This window comes from Ceratotherium simum, chromosome 20 (genome assembly GCF_057802395.1).
Source record: "Ceratotherium simum simum isolate JZ-2026a chromosome 20, ASM5780239v1, whole genome shotgun sequence".
Taxonomy (NCBI): domain Eukaryota; kingdom Metazoa; phylum Chordata; class Mammalia; order Perissodactyla; family Rhinocerotidae; genus Ceratotherium; species Ceratotherium simum.
The window spans coordinates 25,235,027-25,252,644 of record NC_141919.1 but is presented as its reverse complement, the minus strand read 5'-3'; the positions used below and the strand labels follow the sequence as shown (position 1 = coordinate 25,252,644).

At 41.8% G+C, this 17,618-nt stretch overlaps 1 protein-coding gene across 1 annotated transcript in view; it reads left to right on the top strand.

Annotated features, from left to right (window-relative positions):
- GLIS3 (GLIS family zinc finger 3) overlaps positions 1–17,618 on the top strand; it is a 295,204-nt gene that overhangs the window by 235,698 nt on the left and 41,888 nt on the right. The window contains exon 6 of the mRNA XM_014795446.2: positions 12,108–12,276. Within this exon, the coding sequence (XP_014650932.2) occupies positions 12,108–12,276 (169 nt within the window). The remainder of the gene's footprint in view (positions 1–12,107; positions 12,277–17,618) is intronic.

Below are 17,618 nucleotides of genomic sequence, written 5' to 3'. Positions count from 1 at the left end.
ACTGAAAATAAATGTTAAGAGTAGCATAAAACTCTAAAGTGAAGGACATCACTGAATTAGCTTGGATATTGTCATGTTTTACTGTTAACAGTAATAAGAAAGCATATTGCAGGCACTGAATAAAGAGGATATCGTGGATTGACTCATTCCACACGACCAATACTATCTCCAAAGACTGGCTTTTACAGTATCTTCCTCCTCAATTTTGCCAGAGGATGATCTGCCCCATTCAGGGGCCCTCGCCATGACTTGAACCATTAATACTGCCTAAACCAGCAGGCATTGATTCATCAGAGGTTATAGCTGCCTCCTTGGCTTCTTAGTTTTCCTACCTAAGTTTCAAGGCTGCTCTAGCTTCACTTTCATGACACCATTTCTAGTTGCTATCTGGGCCTTGCTTCTTCCACCCCACTCCTGGTCTCTCAGTGAATTTAGCTGCTCACGTGTAGCTTCTGCTCTGACTATCCATCAGCTCTGATTTCTGTTAACAAGTCTGTTAACACCTAACCACACTCTAAGAAGTCAGCCACACTCTAAGAAGTCAGCGATTTATAATCTTCATTGGAACCTTTCCCTGGGAATTTAGTTAAAGTCCTATTTCCACCTTCTAAGAGGGGCTGTAGAAAGTGAGCTATTCACTATTCAAAAGAAAAGGGGATAAACTTCTCATCAGCATGCATAAGAATTTGCTCCTCAGACTGGTTCACAGAGATGCTCATCAAGTTTTCTGAGAAATGGATGCACTTTATGAAAAATGCAATACAACTGCCCCAGAAGATCTTGTGATTTTATGGTAGGAGTAATGATCTAGGGTCCATAGTTCTGAAGTACTAAGGCAGTTTTGGGTTATATCTATATAAAAGTAAGGATGGGTGGTATTGAATGTCTCTTTTCTTAAGTCATATTATTGGCCGTGTTTTGTACAATCCCTTTGACCAGCTATGTAGCCAGTCTATGCTCAAATGGAACATTTGCAAATGGAAATGTTACTTCTTCCTCTAACTCAAATTTATTTTGCTTTTTTTTTTTTTTTTTTTTCATGAGACTGCATATAAGACCGCTCCTTGCAGCTGGTAGATGCTCCGCTGATGCTCCTTTCTTTTTTTCCTTCCTCTTTGCTTAAAAGCTTAGAGAATTACCCAAGTCAATGTCTGTGACAGGGACTAGAACCCCTTCTATCCATTCCTTTTAGTACTGGTTGCTACTATTTGAGTTCAGAAATAGCTATCCTGAGATAAAGTGTTCCTTCCAAGAAGAATTCAAGTCAAGTTACGGGACTCCCATATTCTAAGACCCATTTTCATATCAGTAAATTAGACATTTTTTCTGTTGCCCTAAAGAGTAGAAGTATACTTAAGCTGGTCATACAGAGTGCCAGTGTAGCTCGTTGAAAAATGAGCTTAATCAACAGAGAATCTGTGAGGGTGAGGTAGGTGGAGGAAGGAAGAAATAGGATTGATGGGCTCAACCAACACAGTTTTACACAGTCATTGTGTTGGCCTTGCTGAGGCATAGCCTTGGGCCCTCCTGATGTCATTTTGTAAGTAGACTCTTCCAGGCCATGTCATTTATCTCAAAATATACTCCCACGAGTCTAGAAAACTATTCTTGACTATTTGCTTACCTCAAATTTAGTTTCCATATTTCAAAAACAGTTCCCTACTCTTTTCAGGATGGTTCTTAGTAGTTAACATGCAACAGATAATTTTATTACATCACAGACCAAGTCTGGTCTGCCTGCCTCCTGTTTTTGGATGGCCTGAGAGCTAAGGATGGTTTTAAGATTTTTAAATGTAAAATGTAAATAAGACTGTTATTAGCCTTTGGATGAGAAGAGTTGCTCAAAAAATTGAGGCGATTGCCTCTTGCCTGCCAAACCTAAAATATTTACTATCTGGCCCTTTACGGAAAAGGTTTGCCAACCACTGCTTTATACTTACATCTGGAGCATTTATCAGTGACTGAGTGAAATCAAGGAAGCTTTTGGCTTTCATATATTTGCTCTAATTTTGTTTTAAAAATCTGCCAATACATACAGATTTTGTTGATCCCCATAACATATTTGACTTAGCATATAACTTTAGTAGTCTTCTAGCCCATGGGTTTGCTAGGATTTTTATAAGGCCCAGTATTTAAAACAGGTCACAGCAGAGCTGTTTCAGTTGAAGGGATCCAGACCACATGTACCACCCATTGCCCAGCACTCCTTGTCCTCCCTCGGGCAATCTATGGAACCTCAAATACAGTGACTCAAATGGAATTATTGCCGGTTAAAGTCATCACATTACAAGCAGACATCTACAGAGACAGCCTGGGCCATGGTGGAAGGGTGTAAGCCCTCACTAATATGGCTCCTCCGTAGGAGAAAGAAGCTGCCAGAAGAGAGCAGGACTTGGTTCTGGTTATGATGAGCCCCCAGGGCTGGCAGAGATATCAGAGGGAGCAGTCATGGTTTAATTCTATCCAGGTCTATTTTGCCTAAAAAGAAGTGTCTCAAACCCTTGAATATGAAGAATTATGTTTTCTAAAATCCAGGACTCTTATAGACATATACATGAATGCCCAGGAAAAGAGCAAAAAGTTGAAATATCAAACTTTAGGAACCCATCTGGTCACATTCCAACAGGAAAGTTGCTTACTTCCTCAAAATACACTTTCTCCCAGCAACAAGATGCATGAAATTCATATAACTGAAGACTGAAACCTCCATTCCACAGATAGTGAAAAGCTTTTAAATAAAAATTCCTTGAGAAAGGTTGTATATGTGCATAAATTCATGATAACATGTGAATGACTTATCAGAGTCTATCTTGAGAGTAAAGTAAACTAGGAGGTAACACTGAGCACCTGAAGGCAAAATGGGAAGAGAGTCCACTTTGTGGGCAAAGTGTGAAAAAGGGGAAATGGGTTCCCTGAAGTCACAACAAAACCAGCTTCATCACCTATGCAGTTTTTCCTGGGGCTAGTGGTAATTGCAGACTTTGGTGCCCCTCTAGATATAGCGCAGTACCTCAAAAGGGCTGTTGTTACTCCATTTTATAGAGCTAGGAAGGGAGAGGTTTCCTGAGAGAGTTCAAACAGAGTTAGTAGATCTGCCCTTGAATTGGCTTGAAAAACATTGCATTAAAAATTGGATTGGCTGTCTGTGCTAAAAATCTGTAAGAAGCCTTCGCTGTGAAATGCTTTCAGAAGTCACGTGAAAGTAGATTGGGTGGGGTTGTCTCCGTAGTATCTGAAAGTGAGGAAACACCTTTTGTAGTCAACATGGAACAGGTAGGAGATAGCTAAAGGAAGGATAATGAGGAGTTAAACCCAATATTTTTACTAAAATTTTTGTTTTTGTGGCCAAGTTGGACCTTATTTCCAAAGAAAGAGTTGAAGAGCATTCCTGTAAGACCTTCCTGGAATGGTTGGCCATACCTGCTCCATCTTTCTTTCTGCCCTCCTCCTCTGCCCACCCTGGGGCATAATGTAACACACAGGGGCAGTGCTGGGTTTTTCAGAAGGTAGTCAGAGTTGTTTGCTCGTTCAAATTATTTTACTGACTTTCTGAGTAACTAACTCTCTGCAAGTGAATAAGTAGGCAGGTTGGGAGGCTGACTGAAGAAAGATAAGATATGAAATTTGAGGTTAGATTGTCGTGCATTGTGTGGAAAGACCCAAGAGGGCTGCATGAAATGTTGGTCCCAGAAAAGTTGAGGGAGCTGCCAGATGATGCCATTCTACTTGTAACAAAATGTCTTTGTTCTGAAATGCAGCTGTTTCAAGAGCTTTTCCTAACATGAAGTTAATTACACCTGGTATTTCAGAATGTTTGATGGTAACCTTTGGCGTTTATGTGGATGACATCAGCCATTATCTTCTCGTTGTATCGCAGTGTATTCCAGAAAGACATGTAAGCATGTATCCTCTTCCAAACACTAATAACTTCTTCCCTGGCTATAAATCCAGCTGTGTGATGTGGAAATGTAATTGGGCAGCCTACACAGAAGTGTGGAGTTCATGTGGGAATATCTATTTGTAAGAGAACCTGAATATTCATGTAACTGTCCAGACATCAATAAATTCTCATTTTACCTTATTTATTTCTGTTCCCCAGTGAACAGCAGCACTCTTAAGCTCAAAGTTAATAGGCGTGTTCTTCAGAGATGTACTCTCTCTTACCTTAATAGAATGTCTCCCTAACACATTTGTTTATCGGTTGCCAGGTAGCTCTCCCATCAGGTGACATGAGTATATTTTCTTTGTCTTAGTGCACAGGTGACAGTTACCATTGTTCGCCATCAGTTAGCTTGGGATAGCATGTCAAGGATGTACGGGGTGGTGTCATTTTAGTCTGACAGCCACCTGATCCGGTTGAGAAAGGTTTGTTTCATTATCCTCTTATCAGGGCTGCTGGATAATGATACTCTACACCGCAAAGTGAGAGAAAAAAAAGACGGGCAGAAAGAATAGATGTTTAGGGATTGGCAATATTAAAATTATTCATGCCTCAAGGAGAAGGGAAAGATTAGAGAGATGACTGTGCAAACGCTGAAGAAGCTACTTTTTCCTAATACAGGTGGAATGTGGAATGATGCCCTTCCTGATGGAGAGGGAGGGGAAGGGGAAAAGTGCCCAGACGGTAGGAGGAAAAGAAAGGAAAACTAGTCCCTTCTACTAATAGGCAACAAGACAAGGATTAGCTGAGGCATCTCTCTCATTCTCCAGTTAACCTCAGTATCAAATGCAGCCTTACAAGTGACCCTGACGGGGCATTTTCCTTGTTAGAAAACTCTCTCTGGTTTGTGAATTTAGGTTGTGAGAGCATCTTCCACTGAATGACAGTGCAATTAAATTTCTCCAGGCTGAAATGCAAAGAACCGCAGAAGGTATTGAGGCCTAAATTTTCACTATTGGGGACCAAAACTCCAGTCACCTCCAATATTGGTCATTTTCTTCAGAATGACTGAAGGGAAGTCTTTTTTGAATTCTGCAAGTTAACCATGGCTGGATCTTTACACTGTTAGAGAAACAAACAAAAAGGAGTGCTGAAAGGTAAAAATACTTCAAGATAAACTAAGCTTCAAGAGGGACAATTGTGTTGACATTTTAGTAACAGCCCATTTTCACTCAACAAAGTGCAGTCATGCGTGAAAATGACTTGTTATCTTTTAAACTGAAACGCATTAGCATTACGGTTGTAACTCAAAGGTGTATATTACTCATGTAAAATAAAGTACAGCATTTTAACCCTTTGAGGATTCTTTTGTGGGCCTTGAGCACTTTAGCAACTTGCATTAGAAAAATTGAACAAAAAATGCTTATTTTTAGAGAATATGATGTATATGCTCTTCTACGTTTTAAAATGACCTAGTCCACTGTTTATATTTATATACATCTTCAGGTAAGAGGCCATACTTTATTGGAGATTTACCATTCTGGAGCAACATATGCCTTTGTCTTCATCCTATTAATAATAGTAATAGTTAAAATAATATAAATAGCCAAAGAATAGCAACAATGGCTTATTGAGCACTTAACCATGGTCTAGGCACTGTGCTAAGTGTTTTCTATATATAATGTAATCCTCCTCACCATCCTGTGAGGTATTATCCTTATTTAAGATGAAGAAACTGAGTTTAGCTTAAGTGACTTGCTCAAGACACATTGCTAGTAATTGGTAAGGCTAAGATTCAAACCCAGGTCCATCTGACTCCCAGTGCGTGCACTTTGTTCTCTTAATAACCACCCTGACATCTCTCTCGAGTGCCCAATTTCTGGTGATGCTGAAAGAGTCACAATTTTTATTGCAGTTCAACTGTTTCTTGAATCTTTCCCAGGTTCAAATTTCCCCTGATAGCAGGGAGGTTGGGGAGGGGAGACAGAGAGACAACATTGAGCTCACCATTCGCATGGGGCCTCTAATTCTTTTTAATATCTCAGTGAATGCTGACTTAGCCTGGTTTCATTGATTAGCTTACCCCTGTGTGCCCAGACCCTGGAAATACTGCCCAAGAAATGAATGGTGAGCCCATACCTCTTCCCATGTACTAGCCACCAAGCGTTAAATGTCATTTCTCAGGGTCCCAGCATTACTCAGGCACTCATTATAAGTGAATTCACAGTCCACGGATAAGACTGGTTCCCCCTTTCCTATGAGAGCCATTTCCATTATGAAGAGCAATGCCATGGCTTTTGAAGTAATCATAAATGACTCCAAAGGCAGATTTACTCTAGCATCTCGGTGGCTACATATCTGCACAACAAATCTCTTATTCGTGCATTATTGACAGAGGCAATGGCCCTTCAGCTCACAACATCGTGCTCCCTTGTGGTAAGAGGTGCATATATCTGATTGCTTGTGAATAACCCCTCCCTGCCTTCCTTCTTTCCCACCAGTGGATCGATATGCCCTTGACAAGCATCTGAAATCTTTATTTGGAAAAAAGCACATTTCCTGCCAGCTGTTTGTTTTCCAAACCAAGTAATTCAGTTAATTTCTTGGCTGAATTAATTTTCAGAGCTGGAAAATTTCTCTTATCCATGCTGAGGTCACTTCGGTGCTTTTAGGATAGGTAGGAACAGAAATGGGAATATATCTTTTGCATCCTAACCAGCATTTGGTGGTTAGAGCTACCCGTGTGCATTGTGTGTGGTGGGGGAAGAGTGCCTAGTGACTCTAAGCAGCCTTAGCAAATGGAGCGTGCAGGGGTTCTGATACAGTATCAACACTCTTATGACTTTTCTTGAATCCATCCTGCCTTTGGAAGGCAATATAGTGTAGTGGTTAGGGGCATGTGATCTGAAATCAGACTTCCTGAGTTTGAATTCCAGCTCCACTACTTACCAGCCACATGACTTAGGCCAGTTAACCTAATCAGGAACCCGATTAGGCCTCAAGCTCCTCATCAGTAAACTGAGGAAAGGTTTGCAAAGTACTCAATAAATGTTAACTATGATTCTGAGGGTGAGCAAGAAAGTGAAATGCAGCTGAGATATATATGGTCCAGCACCCACTGCTCAAAGTGGAGTCCCCAGACTAGCAGGCTCAGCATCACTAGGGACGTCGAGAGTTTGATAGAATTTTGGAATCTCAGCACTCCCTGCCTCCAAGACCTAGTGAATCAAAATCAATATTTTACCTTGGTGATTAGTTTGCAACTTAAAGCTTGAGGAGCAGGACTCTAGCTGCCCATACAGTTTTGAACTGGAATATTCCCTCCAATTGGCTGTTTTTAATATACCTCAGCCTGGCAAGGGAGGTCTTCTTCCTTGTCCTCTGAAATGATGAAAATGTAGTCACCAAGCAGTGCCTATGGTAGCCTTCCTTGGCTCTAGGGATGGGCCTGCGACAAGTAGACTTCATTTTGAGAAGCTACTAATACTCTTTGCCTCCTTCTATTCACATAGTGAATACGTGACAGCTGAAGTATCCCCAAGGGAGCCCTGTCTGTCCCTATTAGAAAGAGAGATTATTTTCATTTGGATAGTGAAAGAGCTATTAACCCAGATTAACCTGAGCTAGTTAAAGGCACCAGCCTAGAATGCCTTGGTCCCCTTAGCTGGTGAGATGGCATCTGGGGACCACATAGATTAACAGATGCTGGTTTGTCAAAATTACAAAGCCCAACTGAGTCACCTTCACCTACTTCTACAGGAGATGGGGTGGGGGACAGCAGTAAGCCAAGCCCCAGAGAGAAAGCCCAAAGCAGCAGGGAGGCCAGCTCTTTGTCCTTTGCTGAAGGCAGGGCTCACAAATTCATCTCAAGACGAGGCTTTTATTTCCTTGGGGAGTCCACCATCTCTTAATCACAAAAGCAGTAAGAATTTCCAGTGTGTTCCTCTGCCATGCCTAATCAGTTGTTCCAGCTGCCAGTCATCACCGCTGTCTGGAGGTTCACCCAAAAGCTCTCCTCTAGACTTGAAAGCAGCACTGACCCCCGAGGTGACAGCAGACAATGAAGCCTGCCCCCGTGGGCAGCCTGTGTGTGCCGGTTGATTTGATCACAACAGTTTTGTTAATATTGCCCTGGATTCTGGAGGGATTGGTGCTCTTCCTTATGCTTTGATTGATAGGCCTTGTTGTATGCCCCATTGGTTGGGTTTGGAAAATCATTTTGAGTGTGTATGGAAGAAAACTTTTCCTTTTGTGAATGACCTTACAATTGCACTCTATCATGGAGATTTTCTTCCTAGGGTTAAAAAATTACTCGGCAAAGCCTGAGTATTTGTCTAGAAGCATACGTTATGGTGGGCAGATCTGTGGGAAGTCGGCAGGTATTCAGACTTCGAATATTAAGAGAGCAGCACCTACTTGTTACAGAGTAGGGGCTGGAAAATTGTGTTTGAAAGAAAGAATGAGTGAATGAACGAATGAATGAATAAAAGAATATTTTTAGACTATGGTAAGTAAGATGGGATCCTGGATATATGACTGTGATATAGTCAGAAATTCGTAGAATTTAGTGTAAGCAGGAGAGGCATTTCCTGTGCCATCGGGACAATTTCTGAGAAATATGGATCTTTGGTAGAGGCCAAGGACAGTCCTATTGAAGTCACAGCTATCTGACTCCAGAGTTTTGTCCATTTTATTAGAAGGGTATGTGAGATGGGGGTTGGATGAATGCTGGAAAGCCATGTTTGTGTCTGTTGTTGCTTCCTCTAAATCTCTGGTCATTGTATTGGTCACACACAACATCTACAACTACCAGTTTTGCCCTGAACTCTGCATGCAAAGTGCTCTGTGTACACACTGAATTATAAGCTTCTTTTAGGTTATCTCACCAGAAGAGAGTTTGTCCTCTCCTTCTTATCCCATCTGTTAGAAAATAGAGGCAAGTCACGGGCCTCATTTTGCCGAGAGGTGATTTCTCACATCCTATGTAAGAAACTCTCCAGTATACTTTCCAAATTCAGACTTTAAATTGAACCTAAAGCCCTCCCTTTCATATTCTCATGGGGCCCCTAGGCAAAGGGCCACTGCCTGTTCCAGTGCCATTCATCACTGTAGCAGTGGAAGGAAAGGCTGTAGGTGTATGTTTGACTGTTACAGGCAACACCTGACCTCAGCACAGCTGGAGGGCACATTTCTGAGCCTTCAGCCTTGTACCATACACCTCTTACACCCCACCTCACATCCTCTCCACCACCTATTCCTACCGGCGGCCACTGCTATGTGGCAACCAGCTATACCAGCGTAATTTGGCAGCACCTTCCCTCAACTGTTCCTTGTACCTCTGGCTTTCTGCCCTCAGGCTTCTCTGATGCCCTGGTGTTGGGCGTTTGCTAGAACTTTTAGCTACTTTGGTACATGTGCCTACTTGGAAGTGTGAGAGAATTAACACTCTGAGTCAATCCTTGACCAGTGGGGAACAGGAGTTGGTAGATAAATGTTCCATTCTGTCCCTGTCCTGCTCGCTGAGCCCTAGATGGACTCCATTGGCAAAATGTGTTTGTCTTTGCTCAACAAACAAATGTGAATGATGCTGTCAGAGATAGTAGGCACCAAGAGTGTCTTGTTCCCTAGTCTCTCCCAGGACCTAGCTCAGTGTCTGCCACATGGTAGGTGCTCCATAAATATTTGTGGAGTAATTGGCTGCTAAGAGAGGAATGAGAAGAACACACAAGTAACTGCATACAGAACAAAAGTATTAAAATAAGTAGAGAAAGGTAAAGGACATTACAGTCAAAGCACAGTAGCATAAATTGTCATGATATATTTGAGGTGTGGTCAGTTATCTGGTTTGGCTGGAGTTTAGGGCACATTCTGGGGCCACAAATAAAATAGTGTGTTAAAGCACTTTGAACACTGTTCAGTGCTCTACATTAGTAAGCCTCGGTATTTTGGTAGGATTCTTATGTAGAGGTCTGTTCCCCTCACTAAACTGTAGCCTCCTCAAGGGCAGGGACCCACACAGAGTAGAGTGGCTAGCATGTAGTAGGCACTTAATAAATATTGAGTTTAAAAAATAATGATTGGAGGATGGATGGATGGATGGTTGGTCCTGGCTATTATTTGGGATGAAAGAGAGGCCCTTAACCAGGCCTAGCTTTCAATGTGCAGCAGGCTGCAAACAATACCAAATTTCCCAGCCTATTTCACTGCAGCTAATGCAAAAATGTAGCTAATATAGCTAATGTAGACCTCTGGGAAGCACCACATTTTCTGTTGAACCATCAAGTAGAGCATAGAATGTGCACACCAAGTTTCCCTGTTGCCTGTGGGTTCGAAAACAGCAGGGGCAGTGCTTCCCTTGTGATAAACACACACACATACATACAAAAATACCTCCAGGGGAGAATAAGTGATGGGTGCATTCAGCAGCTACAACACAAGAAATAGGAGAGCTCACGTTTCTACACTAAGGCAGAAAAAAAAAATTAGCTGTGTTTCCACAGTGTCTCTGTGACCTCTTATTATTCCATTAGTTTTTGGAATAATATATAAAACACCCAGCTCCATGCTGACAAACAGCAATATTGAAACTATTGCCACAGTCAATCCAAACAGCCTTCTCCCGTGGGTAAAATTATTATTTGGGATACAAGCAGATTTGTGGTTGCCTGAGCAAACTGAGCATAAATGAGAGTAGTGATTCATAAGGTGACTCTAGCAAGTTTGCTTATGTGCAACTTTTCTGGAGGCTGACACACAACAGAAGCTCTGCATTGCCTTTTTGAGCTGGTAAGCATTTTCTAGTCTTACCACCTCTTCAGGACTTGGAGGGCTGTGGAGGATGCAGGCTTCTGAGGACAAGAGTTAACCTGACACAATGCTGACTTACCAGAAATAAACCCTTCAGATCAGATCACACCCTTGTCAGTAGCTTTTTGAACGGGAAGATGGTAATTCTATCTCTTCACATATTCCTTTAGGTACTTGAACTCTTGTTCCATTGGATTAAGTTTTGGGGGGCTGGGTCATCTGGGGTATTAATTCTATCCTGGAGAGGTTGGAGAAAAGTGGTACTGGTCTAAAAATACAGCTCCCTGAACTTTTAAACCCTCAAATCTCTTTGATTAGTGGCTTCTTTTTCTTAATCCTGAACCTGATTTCTTTTATTTTTTTTAAATCCATTTATTCTTTGATATCAGTAGAGTAAGTTCAAAAAGAGCAGAGAGGGGTATAAAGCTCAGCATAGCTTTGTATAGAGAAGGAAGTTAAAGAGAGTCAGCATAATGATGCTGGTATGATTGCAGCATAATGAGATGTCTGCTGAGTAGGTCCCAGACACTGAGAGAGCCTCTCTGATAGTGATAGACTCTGCAAGTGACAAGCTCCAGTTTCTTCTGTGGCATCGTACCAATTAGCTGATCTAAATGGGCACATATTTAAGTTTGAGGTCACGTACAGTTCTCAAAGTGTAGGCTGCCCCTACGAATGAGGCTGTAACTCACTCTTTGTGTCGTAATCTGCAGCAGAGGGGGAAGATCTGGAACTGCATGTGAGGCCCCCTTTTCATGTTTTGTGGTGCTGGAAGAGGACTCATTTTTGATGAAGACCAAGTACACCCATCCATCACACCATCAGGGAAATGCCCGGGGTCAGTTACACTCTGAAGTTAAAAGGGTGTAGGATCCTGCGTTGGTGCGAGGATCAGGGGAAGCTCCATTCTCATCACAATGATTTAGCAGTGACAGAGAGAGACCCCGGCCTGACCCACAACAGCTTGCTGCAGCGATGGGAAAAGGAAAAAGGCCTGTGTTGTGCCCTTCTGGGTCAGAAGACTGAATATTCTGTTACCTGATTCTCATCCCCTGTGACTGAAAAGCGCTCATACAGAGACCTTTGCCCAGATGCAAACACTACAAGATTGACTAATTATACAGTGTCCAGACAGGGAACTGGCGGGGCAAGGCAGCGCCTATGAGACAGACCGTGGACGACAGCCTGGAGTGAGCTGATCATGAGCTCCTCAGGCAGCAGTAAAGCGCATTAGCCGGGGAACCTGTTCTGCCTTGAAAACAAAAGCTGTGTATATCCAATAAGGGGAGAACTGTTCCCTTCAAACCACCAAGAGAAAAACAAACAAGCCCCGAAAATATGCTTGCTGTCAGCCTTTGATTTAAAAAATGTGGCCTTCACTTGGGGTGCAGTCTGATGCTTGTTTCTCCCTTGATTTCAGCTTCCATTTTCTCCAGCAATCATTCAAGCCGAAGCGGAACAGCTGCCGGGGCCGTGCCGCCCCCACATCCTGTCAGTCACCCTTCTCCGGGACATAATGTACAGGGGAGCCCCCACAACCCCTCCTCCCAGTTACCTCCCCTCACAGCTGTGGACGCAGGAGCTGAGAGGTAAGGCCATCTGTCTCTCTCTTCTAATAGGTGTCGTCGCCAAACCTCCCTTCACCGAGAAGTGCTTTGACAGTTGCTGAATTTTATTAATAATCCATTGGTGGGTTGAGTTATCTAAAGGTGACATTTTAAAAATACATACACCAAGCATGTGGATCAAATATCTCATTATCTGTTTTTATTTTCCATGGCGAAAAAATTAAAAGATGTTGTCAATAGCCAACTGAAGTGTCTGATGCTGGGAAAATGCATCAGAATGCCCCTGTCTTTCCCACCCTTCCTCAGTTCGTTTCAGGGACTCAATTTTAAGGTAATATCCCTACAGGTTGAAATGCTTTCCAGATGTGAGATGGTGCCTTCAGCACATAGTGTTGATCAGTAGTGTTAGCTTGAGAGTATAGCATAAAAGGGCGCAGGATTCTATATGCGCAACCAGAAAGAGGCTGTTCACTGAATGCTTTTTGTTGGTACTACCCACACAAAGTTTCTGGGAGAAAATTTTTAAATCGTGACGCTTCAGTCCCTGTCTTTGTACTACTCAACCCTTGGGTGATGTGGACAGCATGCCAGTTCTCTTGTTTTCCTTCCATTTGTCGTTTCACTTGAGTTGACCTACTTAGGGATTACTCCCAGACATCCACAGGGAAAAAAAGTTCTTGTGGGGACCCCTGTGAAATCCTGGAGGGTAGGCATTTGGTGGACAAAATAATAAGCAGCAGGCTGAATAGGCAGCAGGAATAAATTTTTGAATCTTGGATTTCAACAGCAATCTGTAGTTTCATTGTTGTTGGCCTGGTGTATGTGTTTTTTTAATATGTGTTTTTAAGTCCGACAAACCACACATTTTTAAATGTATGCCTACCCTTTTATTTGTTAATACCTCCATTCATTTAGTAAACATCTGTTGAGTACCTGCTATGTGTTGGATGTTGTGCTGGGTGCTAGGGACCCAAAGATTATGAAAGCATTGTCCTGCCCTTGCAGGATTTAATGTTGAGGACAGACATGTAAACAAAGTATAGTAATGCTGTTTGGATAAATGATGTAATAGAAATGCCGTAGGAGCCCAAAGAGGATGTCCCTAACTCTGCTTCAGGGAGGGAAGGAAAGACAGACAGAGCAATCTAGGCATTGAAGGAAGACTTAAGACTTTTCCAGATGGATAAATGGGAACAATATCCAAGGCAGCAAGAGGAACATACGGAAGACATGAGGAGGGGCAAGGACACACATGGAGGGAGGTCTGAGTAGCTCAGGTGACATCATCCAAGGTGTACACGGCTGATGAAGTCAGGTAAGAGTGAGTTGGTTCATGTGGAACCATATATTTATGCTAAGGAATTTGCCCCTTATCCTACTGGAAGCAAAGAACCATTATAGACTTTCTTAGGAGAGAAACGTCATTATAGAGAAAGAACTCAGGTGACAAGATGGTAGAGTAATTGAGGCTGGAAGCAGGGACTAGAGGTGGGGAAAATAAGGAGGTTATTGCAGGAATCCTTGTAAGCAATATGAGGACTTGAACTAAGGCACAGCAGTAAGGGTGAAGAATTTATTCAAGGGCTATCCTTTAGGAGACAGAATCCCTAATTATTAATATATATGTCAAGTAAAGAGGAGGGGCCAAAATTCCTTCCTGAGTTCCACCCCTAGACACCAAGATGGAAAATTGTACCATTAACAGAGGAAAAGAGAGTGTTTAGTAGAGAGGAGGGTGGGAAAGAAGGAACAATAATAAATGGACTTCAGGGTTTTGAGTTTTAGGTGGTTGTAAAAGATCCATGTGGATGTTCTGATGGACAATGGACAATTAGAAATATGGATCAGAAGATGTCAGACTTATTTTAACAGTTCTATGTACATGGTAAATGTAAACAAATTATTAGCTTCCTCCTGCAGGATCCATCAACAAAGCAGTGTGATGATAACCATCTATTAAGTTTGCAGACGCTGGGGACAAGCAGTCTTGCCAGTTATCTGATGTATTTCTATAAGTTGAGATGAGCTTTTTCATTGTAGCATTTTATTTAGTTTCCAGTTGGGTTTTAAAGGATATTAGCCGTGGGCTTTTTATCATCTCATTTCATTCTGCCTGGCTGAGAATCATACTCCACAAGGTAGTGAAGCTAAAAAACCGTCAATCAGGACCTCCTCTTCTTCATCTCAACTTTTTATCAGTAGTCATAATGACTCTTTACAAGAATATAAGAAAAAATCCATGTGTCCTATTGTTCTTGTTGTTAGTGCTGAGTTGATTCGGACTCCTAGCGACCCTGTGTACAGCAGAGCAGAACCCTGCCCGGTGTTTTTGCACCGTCCTCTCACCTTCCAGGGGTATATCAGACAGTACTCCACCACTATTCATGGAGTTTTCATGGCCACTTTCTTTGGAAGTGGGTGGCCAGGTCCTTCTTCCTAGTCTGTCTTAATTTGGAAGCTCCGCTGAAATCTGTCCACCATGGATGACTCTGCTGGCATTTGAAATACCAGTGGCATAGCTTTCAGCATCACAGCAACACGCAGCTGCCACAGTGTGACAACCGATAGACAAGTAGTATAGTTCCTGATGAGGCCGTGGCACTGAAAGTGCCAAATCTTAACCACTAGACCACCAGGGCCTATTTTTCTACACAGCCATTAAAAGAATAAATGTAGAAAGAGATTGTAACCATTATTGGAGTCAAAAACAACAACAACCAAACACCTAATGTTTGAATCCTAGCTCCCTCAGCTGCTAATTGTTTGAATGTGTTCCTTAGATGCTCTTGCTGCTTGGGTGGGTTTTTTTTTAACATTTTACTTTATTTTATAATTTTTTATTTCTTTCAACACCCTCTTTTGAAATTTTGTAAAATATAAAATTGTACAGTACAATGAACACGCATACACCGTGCACCCATATTTACCCATTGTTAATATTTTGCCGCCTTCTCTCTATCTCTTTCTCTCTTCCTCTCTCTGATTTGGGAGATCCTTTATTTGTTGGTTTGCTTGCCTGTTGTTTCTGAACCGTCTGAGAGACAGTTGCAAATATCACTGAGCTTTAACCCTAATAGAAACCTAATTCAGTAGAGATATCTCCTACGTAATCACAATGTAATGATCACACACTCAGGAAATTTACCATCAGTATAGTATTTAATATGCAATCAATATCCAGATTTCCCCAATTGTGTGAAGAATGTTCTTTACAGGTAGATTTTCTTTTTCCTTTTTCCTTTTCTTTCCATGATCCAGCATCTAATAAGGATCCTAATTCTTGTTTCTTTTTAGTCTTCCTGAATCTAATGAAGTTCTCCAGCTTTTTAAAAATTCTCATCATCATCATTATTATTGTCTTTCGTGACATTGACAGTTTTTGAGGAACTCGGGGCACTTATTTTGCAGAATGTTCCATAGTTTGGCTTTGTCTGATTGTTTCCTCCTAAACAGATACACTGTAAATGTTTTTAGCAGGAGTACCTCATAGGTGATATGGTGTTCCTTAGCTCTTTTGTGCCTTAGTTTGCACCTCATGGGGAATTCAGATTAAACGAACCAAAGCAGGTAAAGCACGTAGCATGTTATATGGCATGAAGCAGACACTCAGTAGCTGTTGTTGCTAACATAAAGACAGGGAAGATTCTCATGGCTGAGAGATTCAGGTTTGGAAGCCCGAGGATGTTAGATGATTACAGTGGTTGATAAGGTAAGTAATCATGGAAGGGAAAATGGAGAGGAAGGGGAAGGTGATAGTACTTGACATGGCTGGGTGAATGAAGTGGAGGTTTCACTTTTGTGGCTTTGCCTTGCTGCCATGATCTTCCCGCAGGATGTGTGCCCCATTCTTGGGCCAGCCCAACTGGAGTGGGCACCTGTATGCAAGGTATCTCTTCCGATCAGGTCTGGAGAGGAGGATGACATGAAACAGCCCTGACTTATTCACTGTGTTTGCATTAGCATCCAGCATAAAAACACTGAAAGGAAATGTGCTTACTTTCCGTTTTTGGTTTATATATCTTTGCCTCTGTTTGCCTGGGAAATCCCCCAGTAAAAACTCCAGCAGTTTTCTTAACGGAAATAGGTTTATCACACTTTGCGATTTTTAGTGGGAAACTGGCATTTTTTCCTGCTTTGGGGGCATTGATTCATCATTTACTTAGCTTTAACTTGTTAATAAAATGGGCTGAGTCACAGTCAGAAGTCAGGAAAGGTCGTCCACATTTATCCAGTTAGCATCAGTTTCTTTGATCCTTACCATCGTAAAATAAAATAAATGCGAGTTCTCTCAACTTGACGAGGTTCCATTTTTATTTTGAAATATTATCTGAATGACACATGGTTTCAGCGATTTAAGCAGTACCACACCACATCACCTAATGTTGATTTAAACTTATTATGGGAAGTGGTGTTTTACTATGTCATGTTGAACGAGCCAGTGGTACTTTATGACAGTACCTTCCCATAAGAGGAACCCAGCGTCTTTGGAAATGTTAATTCATTGGGTTTCATAGTATGTCTGTTAGACCAGAAAAAACAAAAATATTGATCAGAGTCACTTTTTGAGATGAAGAAATCTTGCAATCCCGAGAATAAGTCAGCTAACTTGGTGTCGCTTATCCTGTCCAAGAGCACGTCAGCTGCCTCTCTCCCTCCTGAAGAAAACCGCGAACATCGTGTGCTCTGTAGTACAAATGATAGAGCTTAAGGGGATTTGTTGACTGACCACAGAGGAGTGATTTGTAAAGGCCCTCCTATGAGCCCCACTTCTGAGCCAGAGAAGACTGAAAACAAGGAAAGGTTGTGGTCTCCTGGGAGAATACAATTTAGTACAGGAATCAACAGCAGAGAATGTTAGGGACAATTGTTTCTGAGAAAGTAATCAAAACACCTTAATCAAATAAGGAATGCCAATTTCTTGAGTCTATATCAAGTTTTGGGAAGCCTTACTGTTTTCCATTCATATCAGATATGACATTGCTAGAATTCTAGGTACTTTGATATATGTATGGTCTTTCTGTGCCTTTGGGTAACCAGGGCTGGTCTTCACAGATAGCATTTTCTAATTCAGCATTGGGAACATAGTGTAGCTTTCTGGGTTGTTAAAGGGTTAAAAATAGCAATTGCTTTCTATTTAACATCTTTGCAATTCTGTAAGGTTCTTCCTCTCTAGTCAAACCAGACTGCTCACTGATTTTGTTTCTGCATCTTAATTCAGGGTCTTTCTCTACCTAAAGAGGCAATAAGGATCTTCTCTTATTGTTCCATTTCTGACTAAATGTTACCTAGCCTGGAGCTTGGCTTAGTTCTCAACCCAGAAAGACTCCTTGCCTCTTGCAGCTCACAGAGACAAGTTCCCCTGT